Here is a 12,631-nt window from a genome sequence, read left to right on the forward strand (position 1 = left end):
AAGGGTTTTAATGTTGTTTTACATTATGTTTCCATTGCAGTCATATTAGGCGCATATGATAGGACTAGGAGGCAAGAAGCAAGCAAATGTTGGCGATGAGATCCCTATTAGTTTGACAGATGCCTCATTTCTTCACAAGTTTTCTTCATTTCTGGCACTGTGTGCAGCAGCATGTACTTGACAATTATCATTGCCATCGTGATTTCAAGTGATACCCTGAACGCGTCAGGGCTAAAGCATTTATAATACGTATGATTAAAGAGAATTATGAATTGTTATGAAATTATTAATTATCATTATTTAACATCTAAAGCGGGAGGTGGCGCTCGTCTAACAACAATTATGGCCATGATGAAGAAAGATGCATTTTAACAGTAAGAAAGAACTGTATCTAGGCAGCTCTATAGCTTTTCCCATTGTTTGAATGCAGATGGTAGTTTGTACTCTGTGCGCGTACTATAGACGCCTAGGGGCTCACCTGAGAAGTCTAGACATACGAAAATAGCACATTCAGCACCGCAGCAAACTCTCAATCCAACCGGGGAGGAGATTTAAGCGTTACCGACGGCTTCCCGTCGATCTCCACTCTGAATCACCAGTCAACTGGGCTGTCTGGACAAGAGGGAGTCCCACAGGTATGGGAGAGACGGAAAATCTGTGTGTGATTTGAATTGGGCAGTTGGTGGAGACAGACAGGGGCATCCGGGTTGGTTGGGGACGCTTTCTGTCTGAGAGATCGGTTAGCTCTGTGATCTTTTCCTCCACCTCTGGGTACCGTTTTGGGCTCCCTCGATAGCTCTGCGCTCTGCTTCTCCACCTGTGCTGTGCTCACACTGAATGGCTGCCTGTAGAGAGGGAGAGGACCGAACGCTTCTGCACTACACCATTGAAACACTTTCCAACGGAATATAGTGAGGGGGGTGGGTTTTACCGGGGTCAGAAAGGACACGGGAAGTCGGCGAGGTGGCTAGCTGTTGTGAAGTGGCTGTTCTTCGGGGAGGAATTGAGAGCGGTTCCGTGTGAGTTTTTTGGGGGAGTGGGCGGGTTAGTTAGCTATTGTTTTTGGGAAGGTGTGCGGTGGGGGATGGGCTGAGTTGGAACACCGAAAAGCAGCACCAGCAAAACTTTAACCACTTTAGTGGCTATATAGCTACCGTCTATGCTTCACACTCACACTGCCTGCAAACACCGCGGGTTGCCTAGCCTGCCTTTCATCGGTGAGTTCACAGTATTCCGCGCTCTCTCTCGCTCTTTATTCCTCAACTTTTGAAACGCGGCCGGGTTTTACCTGGATGTTTCGTTGAAGAGTGACATTTTCCCAGTAGAATGAGTCTACTCCTAACATAAATGGTTAATGCGATTGGGGGTTTATGTTCATCGCGTGTTGTCGTTAACTGGTTTTAAATTGGTGTCTTGGCTAGCATTAACTCATAGGCTACTAGCTATATCACCACTCGCTGCAAGCGTGCATGGTTCAGTCTGACTCGGCCCCCCCCCAGTTGCTTGCCTACGTTTGTCCCGGATTGACCTGTTGAGTGTTGACCGGGGACCACCCCCAAGCTACCTCCCAAAAATAACTAAAATATTTAGAAATTCAGATTTTTACTAAACGACACATTAATTGGATGATCCATTGTTTCGGGCGACAAATACTTAATTTGGGTGATAACTCAGCTGGCGCCGGGTTACATTATGCGATGGGCTAACCCAAAATAAAAGTACAGTGTATCCCGAGTAGCTAGCCTAGGCCCAAGGAGGTAACTCTAACCGACAGCTCTGGCACAGAGTGGGGGCGAGAGCGACTGGTGATGCGAACTCCTGAATATTTTATTTGTTCTACTATTTTTGTGACAGAATACGTGCCGTTGTCTTTTAGCTAGTTTGATAGAGCAAATTAACGGCTGTATCGACATAAACAGAGAAAGAGAACCGGTGATAAAGTATTGTTTTGTTATCCAACCGTCCGCTCTTTCCGTCGCCCCCCGGCCCGTGCCAGCCCGAGCGCTCCGAATCTCACGGGGCAAAGATACTGGCACAAAACGGGGCACGGACAGCTCTCTGCCCACTCCGTCTGGCTGTTCTACCGCTGTTCAAGCCTCTAGTCTTCCCTTGGCGGGCACCATCGAGTCTCTCCCGCTATCCTTCGATGTGAGATTGAGCTATTAATGATTCATCGAAGTACAGTATATTCCGTTTAAAGTTAATATTATTCGTGCTCTTGGGAGGCTAGCTACATAATATAGCCACATGCCGGTTGATGCAAAGTAGATTCCTTCATTTTTGACTCTTTAAAGCAAATGTTTTCAAGTAAATAAGCAAATGCTTTTACTTGACAGTGTTCAATTGATGACTTGGACGTTCAAGAATTTGACATTTTAATTTGGTTAACATCAAATTAGCATTAGCTTTTAGCTTGCTACTTGCTAACTGTGGCTACCTTTTCACCTCCCAAACCAGGAAATTGAATATCATAGTATTTGATTGATTGATTGTTGGCTACAGCCATGCCTATCATCTATATAAAAAAATATTTTTACATTTGTATTTGATTAGATTGCTGAATGTGCGCTTATTAATTGATCTTATATGCTTGTACAAAATAAAAAATAAGGTGGCATCAGCAAAAAAATAGCATTTAGTTTCTTAACCCGTAATATAATCCTGTCTGACTAATCGGTTTGTGGTGGTGTGTTGTTTTATAATGTTACTGCTGGGGGGGTTAGAGGTTGAATAAAGTATACATATTTTTTCTTTCATTAATGTAAAACTTCAATTCAGGTGGCAAAATATGGATTTTTATTCAGATTATGTAATATTATTGTCCCTCACAACCCTGACATAAACATTGTGTGGTGGTAACGTGTGGCCATAAAATGTTACTGGTAGGTAGAGGGTTAGAGGTCAAATCAGTTAAATGAACTGCCTTTATGTTCTTGGATGTTGTGTCACAAGAGGAAATGGAACCTAATGTGATGATGGGTTTAGGTGGTCGTTTTGATTGGTTCTGTTCTGCATTCCTCCAATCAAAATTAACCAATATGTTCTCAGTTTGCTGATAAGGAAATTTACTTGGCTAAAATAAAGTTCAACCTGTTTTAATTGTTAGTTGTGAGAATAATTATTGAAAAGTTGAAAGCGTGCTCTCCTGTGCAGTGGCAGTAGATAAATTGTTATGCATACTTTCTCTGTTTATATAGTTTTAATGGAGAAATACATGTATATTAACTTACAGATACAAATGTGTATGCAAAGAGCAAGACCATAGATCTTAATTAGCCACGGTCCTATAAATATAAAATGTTTGTTTTTAGGCTATTCCATAGGCTATCTTCCTTCAGTTGGCACTTGAGTAGCTGTTTTTAAGGACAACATATAGGTCCGTTCATTGTTTAATCGTATGAGTGTTGATGAAATTAGCTTTGCTTGACCTTGTTATTAAATAGGCCTAATCCCCATCGGAGTGTTTTTTATTAGCCTATTGGCTCATGGTCGTGGCCTTTCCATTGATTCCCAGTCACATGTGGTTCATTACACAGTTAGTGCTCTAAAAATAATCTAAATTAAAAGGTATCATGGTGTCTTATGTGCCGCCAGTCAGTTAAAGTTGTGGCAGTCTTCTTCAATGCAAAGTCTCCAAAAAGAATGGGAAACTTTTAAGGGTTCTTTGTGGAGAGGCAAGCTTGACAGGCATTCTTTCTACTTGTGATCTTGACACATCAAGGCTGGATGGCAACAAACCAAACAAAACTGAATAATTATGTAATGGAATTATGCTGCCTTTTCTCTTGTCTCATTCAAAAACAAAACAACGAAGTAGGACAAAAGCTAGTTACCCACCGCAGAATTGGACATTTGTTATTTCAAATGAATGAGACAAACTTAATTGGCTATTTAAAAAAAAAAAGAGCTCTCTTTCTAGCGCTCTTTATTAAAGGTGCATTAGTCATCACTCCATCCCCCTCCCTCCCATCACTCTCCTTATTTCAATCCCAGTCTCTCTCCCTTTCCCCCTTTCTCACCTCCAATAATCAACAACAAACAGTAAGCGATCCATAACATATACCGTACATGACATAGACCTATATAACCATTTCTCTCCCTGCTATTGGACCCGGTGGTGCTGGGCTAGAGCGTTATGGCTCAGACGCTACAGATGACGACCCCTAACTTTGTAGCCTACATGACATACCCATGACATAGACAAGACCTAATATAACATTTCTCTCCTTGTTATAGACCCGGTGGTGCTGGGCTAGAGCGTTATGGCTCAGACGCTACAGATGGCGATCCCTAACTTTGGCAACAACGTGTTGGAGTGTCTCAATGAGCAGAGGCTCCAGGGGCTCTACTGCGACGTCTCCGTGGTTGTCAAGGGACACGCCTTCAAGGTAGGAGTTGATAAACATCAATGCGGGCCTCCCGGGTGGAGCAGTGGTCTAAGGCACCGCATCGCAGTGCTAGCTGTGCCACCAGAGATTCTGGGTTCGAGTCCAGGCTCTGTCGCAGCCGGCTGTGACCGGGAAGCCCATGGGGCGGCGCACAATTGGCCTAGCGTCGTCCGGGTTAGGGGGGGTTTGGCCGGCAGGGATATCCTTGTCTCATCGCGCGCTAGCGACTCCTGTGGCGGGCTGGGCGCAGTGCGCGCTAACCAAGGTCGCCAGGTGCACGGTGTTGCCTCCGACACATTGGTACGGCTGGCTTCCGGGTTGGATGTGCATTGTGTCAAGAAGCAGTGCGGCTTGGTTTGGTTGTGTTTCGGAGGACGCATGGCTCTCGACCTTCGCCTCTCCCGAGTCCGTGCGGGAGTTGCAGCGATGAGACAACTATCCATTTGGATACCACGAAATTGGGGAGAAAAAAGGGTTTAAAAAAAAAAAGATAAACATCAATGTTGTTTTTGGGAGTAAACGGAACCAATCTAACCGTTATTTACTTTATTGACAAGCCTTCAAGTTGGGGCGACGGCCTGTTAGGCTAGATTGATCTGATAATGCCTGAATTTTGATTAGGGTTAAGAACCCTGGTGAAATATTCTCTGGTTGTACCTCAAGTTTGTTTAAAAAGAAGCCTGTGTGCTGTATATGTATTCACCCCTTCCTCTCTCCGTCCCTCCCCAGGCGCACCGGGCGGTCCTGGCGGCCAGTAGCTCCTACTTCCGGGACCTGTTCAACGCTGGAGGGAAGAGCAGTGTGGTGGAGCTACCCCCGGCCGTCCAGCCCCAGAGCTTCCAACAGATCCTAGCCTTCTGCTACACAGGCCGCCTCAGCATGAACGTGGGGGACCAGTTCCTCCTCATGTACACCGCAGGCTTCCTGCAGATTCAGCAGATCATGGAGAAGGGCACAGAGTTCTTCCTTAAGGTATCTAGTGTAACCATAGCAACCTGTTTGTGCTGTCTTGCCAGCTCCTATGATCACCATAGGTAGATGTTGGGAGATAATTATCGCCATAGGTAGATGTTGGGAGATAATTATCGCCATAGGTAGATGTTGGGAGATAATTATCGCCATAGGTAGATGTTGGGAGATAATTATCGCCATAGGTAGATGTTGGGAGATAATTATCGCCATAGGTAGATGTTGGGAGATAATTATCGCCATAGGTAGATGTTGGGAGATAATTGGACTGCAACTGACAGCACAAGTGGATTGTTTCATTAGGACAGGGGTTGGCAACAGGTGTTTTCTTTTGCCCCCCCCCCACCCCCAAAAAGTTTATAGTAAATATATATTTATTATTTTAGTTTTTGGTATAAAAAATAAACTGTAAAATCACCATGAATTCAGCTTAAACATAGTTTATTTTATGAAATCTGTTCCCAAGTATTCCTTCACAAAATATAAGACATGATCATGTCTCAATGTAATCAAGGTATGAAATGATTGTTATTTTTAAATCTCTTTTTGGGGCATTGTTGTAGTCAATTTCCAGTGTGCAAATTATTATAATAATTATTATTATTATTATTATTATTTTCAGGCCCCCGATTATTCGCTCCCAACAAAAATCAGCCCACGGCTGAATCTAGTTGCCTACCCCTGCATTAGGCTAAGGTTCTCCCCTGTCAAAGCTTTCCAGTTCACACTTTACATAGTCTTAAATATTTTACATGTTTTTCTCAGATTTATTTACCTCTTCATTTGCATATTCTTCCTCCAGGTCTCCTCCCCTAGCTGTGACTCCCAGGGTCTTCATGCAGAAGAGACTCCGCCGTCCGAGCCCCAGAGCCCCGTCACTCAAACCACAGGGGGAGGGGCTGGGGTGGTTTCCTCGGCAGCATGTAGGCCCGCCTCCTGCCTGACACCCCTCCCCCTGGTGTTGAGGGTGAAGACGGAGCAGAGCGGGACTACGCCACAACCCACACCACAGTCACAGCAGGTGAGTTGGCCAAAAATATATAGGTTATTTGTCATAGTGGAGGAATGGAATATAAATTACATGTTCTCAATTACTTTCCTGGTTAAAGAAAGGCAAAGCAAATAAGTGTGTTCTAGAATATATGTCTTTTCTGGGAGGGGATGCAATCTTCAGTGGAACGTCAGGTCTTTCATAGAGCAGAGGGGGGTACTACACAGCAGGATAAATGAGGTAGGCGGCTAACTTGCCTAAATATTCTAAAATGTCTTTATTTGAAAGATAAGCTTGAAGTTGACATAGTCTAATTGACTCAACAAGTTTAGCTTTCTTAATGAACCAAAAATTCTATAGTTATTTGTTTTTTTAAATAAAAATCCTTATTTAGTTAATCCTGCTTTGTAGTATGCCCATCTGGTCAAAGGTGCAAGCTGTGAACTTCTTTGTCTCCTGTGCCATACAAGGAAGTACACAAACACTCAATGCTCAAGCATAAATGCACATGTTTGGCTGCCCTCTCACATGATGAACGGATGACAACACACTAAATAGTTGTTATGTAGCTAATCTCTTCTCTCTCGTTCTCAGCAGGAGGCCACGTCCTACTCGGTGGTGTGCAGCCCTGTTGCCAAGCGCCTGTGGGAGGGGGGCAACCGCGGTGACGGGGGAGGGGGGTCGGGAGGAGGGGGGTCCAGGAAAGCCGCCCGCTACTCTTCCTCCTCCGCCTCATCAAACAACTGCAACTCCCAAGATGCAATGGGCAGAAATGTTGTTAACCACAGTAACCATAACAACAACAACAACAACAGTAACCATAACAGCAGCAGCGTGGGGACGCCGGACGGAACGAGTCCGGGGACGCTGAGCATATACACCAGCGACTCGCCCCTTAGTTACCACGATGACGAGGAGGAAGAGGAAGTGACCGACGACAGCGCCGAAGAGCAGTACAGGCAGATCTGTAACATGTACACAATGTACAGTATGCTCAATGTGGGCGCCACAGGTGAGAGCGAGAGTTGGTGAGGTAGGAATCTGGAGGAGCGTAGTTATGGGGGGAGGGAATTGATAAAGTCACATATCGCAATATTATTTTGGGATGATATTATACCAATATTTGACTCCCAAGTATTTATAAAAATAAATAAAAAATCTATATATTTTCTACCGTTCAAAAGTTTGGGGTCACTTAGAAATGTCCTTGTTTTTGAAAGAAAAGCACACAAAAAAGTCCATTAAAATAACATCAAATTGATCAGAAATACACTGTAGACATTGTTGATGTTGTAAATGACTATTGTAGCTGGAAACTGCAGATTGTTAATGGAATATCTACATAGGCGTACAGAGGCCCATTATCAGCAACCATCACTTCTGTGTTTCAATGGCATGTTGTGTTAGCTAATACAAGTTTATCATTTTAAAAGGCTAATTGATCATTAGAAACCCCTTTTGCAATTATGTTAGCACAGCTGAAAACTGTTGTGCTGATTTAAAGAAGCAATAAAACTGGCCTTCTTTAGTGTAGTTGAGTATCTGGAGCATCAGCATTTGTGGGTTCGATTACAGGCTCAAAATGGCCAGAAACGAGGAACTTTCTTCTGAAACTTGTCAGTCTATTCTTGTTCTGAGAAATGAAGGCTATTCCATGTGATAAATTGCCAAGAAACTGAAGATCTCGTACAACACCTTTACAGAACAGCGCAAACTGGCTCTAACCAGAATAGAAAGAGGAGTGGAGGCCCCGTTGCACAACTGAGCAAGAGGACAAGTACATTAGTGTCTAGTTTAGTACCCGCAAAACACCAGTCTCAAGTCAACAGTGAAGAGGCTCCTCTTTCTTTTCTGGTTAGGGCCAGTTTGTGCTGTTCTGTGAAGGGAGTAGTACACAGCGTTGTACGAGATCTTCAGTTTCTTGGCAATTTCTTGCATGGAATAGCCTTCATTTCTCAGAACAAGAATAGGCTGACAAGTTTCTGGCCATGTTGAGCCTGTAATTGAACCCACAAATGCTGATGCTCCAGATACTCAACTAGTCTAAAGGCCAGATTTATTGCTTCTTTAATCAGGATCACAGTTTTCAGCTGTGCTAACATAATTGCAAAAGGGGTTTCTAATGATCAATTAGCCTTTTAAAATGATAAACTTGTATTAGCTAACACAAGGTGCCATTGGAACACAGGATGGTTGCTGATAATGGGCCTCTGTACGCTCATGTAGATATTCCATAAGAAATATGCCGTTTCCAGCTACAACAGTCATTTACAACATTAACAATGTCTACACTGTTTTCTGATCAATTTGTTGTTATTTTAACAGACAAAATCTTTTGCTTTTCTTTCAAAAACCAGGACATTTCTAAGTGACCCCCTTTTGAACGGTAGTGAATATATTCAAATAATTTGCTAGATAGCGTTAGCCGGCTGTACCTGCACCAAAACTGGTATTTTTCATTCCATAGCTGGTTCTCCATCTCCTGTTTAAATAGTGAGCCAATGTGTTTCCAGCACTTATCTCCGTGACTGATCAAAACGTGTTTTCTCAAGGCTCCTCTTGTCTCTCTGCAGCAGACAATATATTTTGAACATCAATTCACAATAAAACCTCCGTAAAAAATCGCAATACATATAGATTTGTGAGAATCGCAGTAGACATCATATCGTGATAAAATCGTATGGTGAGGTCCCTGGCAATTCCCAGCCCGAGGGGGGAGGGAGCAAGAGTGCTTCAGGTCAGAACAATAGACTGATAGATGAGGGAAGAGACGAGATTAGAGGGAACAACTAGGCAGCTGATTGTGATCGTGATTTGGAAGAGGATGGGGAATTGGCATCACTCTGACGCTATTTGCTGTATGTTCTGTTTGCCTTTGCTTATGTCTGTACATTAATGCTAGTTGTAGGTATGTCAATATGAATAGATACATATTTAAGTGTGAATATCTGTCGTTACATGTACCCTCTCCTCCTCTGACCCACTCCGTTGCAGGATAGTGTTAGCTAGACCTGCATGTCATTATAGCCAGTTGTACACTGGGTGTACAAAACATTAAGAACACCTTCCTAATATTGAGTTGCACCCCCTCTACTACCATACCCCATTCAACTTCAGTCTTTTGTCTTGCCCATTCACCCTCTAAATGTCACACTCCTCCCCTTCATCTACACTGGTTGAAGTGGATTTAACAAGTGACATCAATAAGGGGTCATACTGCAGCTTTTACCTGGATTCACCTGGTCAGTCTGTCATGGAAAGAGAAGGTGTTCCTAATGTTTTGGTACACTTAACAAAAATATAAATGCAACATGCAACAATTTCAAAGATTTTACTGAGTTACAGTTCATATGAGAAAGCAAAAAAGATATAGGTTATTTGTCATAGTGAAGGAATGAGAGAAATTAAATACAGAATGTGTTCTCAATGACTTTCCTTGTTAAATAATGGCAACAAAACAGTTCTAGGTGATATATCTGTTATCTGGGAGGGGATGTGATCTTCATTGGAACATCAGGTCTTTGAAAGAGCAGAAAGATATATATATATATATATATATATATATAATATATATATATATATACAGTATATATATACCACTACGATCCACATTTGTGGCCTGCTGGAGGTCATTTTGCAGGGCTCTGGCAGTGCACCTCCTTGCACAAAGGCGGAGGTAGCGGTCCTGCTGCTGCGTTGTTGCCCTCCTACGGCCATCCTCCACGTCTCCTGATGTACTGACCTGTCTCCTGGTAGCGCCTCCATGCTCTGGACACTACGCTGACAGACACAGCAAACCTTTTTGCCACAGCTCGCATTGATGTGCCATCCTGGATGAACTGCACTACCTGAGCCACTTGTGTGGGTTGTAGACTCCGTCTCATGCTACCACTAGAGTGAGAGCACCGCCAGCATTCAAAAGTGACCAAAACATCAGCCAGGAAGCATAGGAACTGAGAAGTGGTCTGTGGTCACCACCTGCAGAATCACTCCTTTTTTGGGGGTGTCTTGCTAATTGCCTATAATTTCCACCTTTTGTCTATTCCATTTGCACAACAGCATGTGAAATGTATTGTCAATCAGTGTTGCTTCCCAAGTGGACAGTTTGATTTCACAGAAGTGTGATTGACTTGGAGTTACATTGTGTTGTTTAAGTGTTCCCTTTATTTTTTTGAGCAGTGTGTATATATATATACACTACGAAGCAGGGTCAATGAGGCTTGAAAATCAGACAATTTGAAATAAATCAATTATTTCACATGACTAGGAATACAGATATGCATCTGTTCGTCACAGATACCTAAAATTAAATGGGCCTCACAATGGGTCTCAGGATCTCGTCACGGCATTTTTGTGCATTCAAATTACCAATCAATAAATTGCTATTGTGTTCGTGTGTCCGTAGCTTATGCCTGCCGATACCATAACCCCACCAGAACCATGGGGCACTCTGTTCACAATGTTGACATCAGCAAACCGCTCGCCCACACAACGTTACAGTCTGCACTTGTGAGGTCGGTTGGACACACTGGCAAATTCTCTAATACGATGTTGGAAGCGGCTTAGAGAAATGAACATTAAAGTCTCTGGCAACAGCTCTGGTGGACATTCCTGCAGTCAGCATGCCAATTAGCACACTCCCTCTGAGACATCTGTGGCATTGTGTTGTGTGACAAAACTTCACATTTTAGTGGCCTTTTATTGTCCCCATCACAAGGTGCACCTGTGTAATGATCATGCTGTTTAATCAGCTTCTTGATATGCCACAATTCATCCACCTGACCGTTATCTTGGCAAAGGAGAAATGCTCACTAACAAAGATATAAATACGTTTGCACAAAACTTGAGCGAAATAGTTTTTTTTGTGCGTATGGAACATTTCTGGGATCTTTTATTTCAGCTCATGAAACATGGGACCAACACTTTACATGTTGCGTTTTAATATTTTTGTTCAGTGTTAATGTTGCTGTGTGTATTCATGTGTAACGTGTGCCCTCTCTGTACCACCCCAGTAGCAGGCGAGCGTGTGGAGTCCCTACCGGAGCACCTCACGGCTGAGACCCGGGGCGGCAGGGGGGTGAGGCTACGCCAGGATCTGGCTTCGCTACCTGCCGAACTCATCACCCAGATAGGTACACACACAGACTTCATTTAGTTTGTAATACTATAGTGTCTGTTTTTCTTTTTCTAAAGTAATACTGTAGTTGTACTCACATGTCTGACTCTATACACGTTGTCATTCATTTATTCATAGGCAATGGTGGCTGCCACCTGTGTTTAGACCAGGTTCCTGTTACTGTAAAAACACGTATTGTATTGATTGATTTTTATGAATTGATTGGCAACGTCTGCCACCTGCAGCTGACGTGAAAAAGACTTTAATACATTTGAATGGATTGATTGGTTGGTGTAGGTAACCGGTGCCACCCGCGGCTGTACGAGGAGGGTGACCCTGCAGAGAGGCTGGAGCTGGTGACGGGTACCTCCGTGTTCATCTCCCGCGCCCAGCTCATGAACTGTCACGTCAGCGCCGGCACGCGGCACAAGGTCCTACTGAGGAGGCTGCTGGCCTCTTTCTTCGACAGGTGAGGGGAGGGTGTGTGTGTGTGTTTGTTTGACTGTTGGAAGCGTGTACATTTTGTGTGCTTGCTTTTGTGCGTCGGTGCATGCGCTTCAGGCAGCATAATATTTGTTTGTGAAGACATCCAGTAAATGATACTGTGTGTATCTTTTCCATCCCCTCTCAGGAGTACTCTAGCTAACAGCTGTGGGACGGGGATCCGCTCGTCTACAAACGACCCCAGCCGCAAGCCCCTGGACAGCAGAGTACTGCACGCCGTCAAGTGTGAGTGTCACACACTCCAGTGCACAGCTTTGCTTTCACACACACCGGACAAGCCTCACACACTCAGTGCTACACCGTGTTGTAGTCATATACCTGCATTTCTTCACATCATTCCAGTGCATCTATATTGTCCGCAGCACCTAACTGTCTCTCTCCCCTCAACAGTTTACTGCCAGAACTTTGCGCCGAGTTTCAAGGAGAGCGAGATGAATGCCATCGCGGCTGACATGTGCACTAATGCCCGCCGGGTCGTCAGGAAGTCCTGGATCCCGAAGCTCAAGCTCCTCATGGCCGAGGGTGACGCCTACTCCGCTTTCCTCCAATCAGACGCCGTCAAGATGGAGGCCGATGCCCTGGGGGCGGAGCATGGGTTCGACCCCAACTCCTTGGCAGAAGAGGCGGCGGCAGCCAATAGCGATGCGGGACCTTCTTCGGGGG

The 12,631-nt window shown here is 44.1% G+C and overlaps 1 protein-coding gene across 1 annotated transcript; it reads left to right on the forward strand.

Annotated features, from left to right (window-relative positions):
* Positions 1-518: 518 nt before the first annotated feature.
* Positions 519-12,627, forward strand: LOC129846171 (nucleus accumbens-associated protein 1-like; the record flags this gene model as incomplete). The annotated part of the gene is made up of 9 exons (XM_055914131.1): positions 519-635; positions 4,237-4,388; positions 5,118-5,360; positions 6,160-6,378; positions 6,943-7,360; positions 11,361-11,480; positions 11,762-11,933; positions 12,096-12,193; positions 12,359-12,627. Coding segments are annotated over exons 2-9 (1,665 nt in total), but the record flags the coding sequence as incomplete, so codon positions are not given.
* Positions 12,628-12,631: the final 4 nt, after the last annotated feature.

Source organism: Salvelinus fontinalis, unplaced genomic scaffold (genome assembly GCF_029448725.1).
Source record: "Salvelinus fontinalis isolate EN_2023a unplaced genomic scaffold, ASM2944872v1 scaffold_0465, whole genome shotgun sequence".
NCBI classification, from domain to species: Eukaryota; Metazoa; Chordata; class Actinopteri; order Salmoniformes; family Salmonidae; genus Salvelinus; species Salvelinus fontinalis.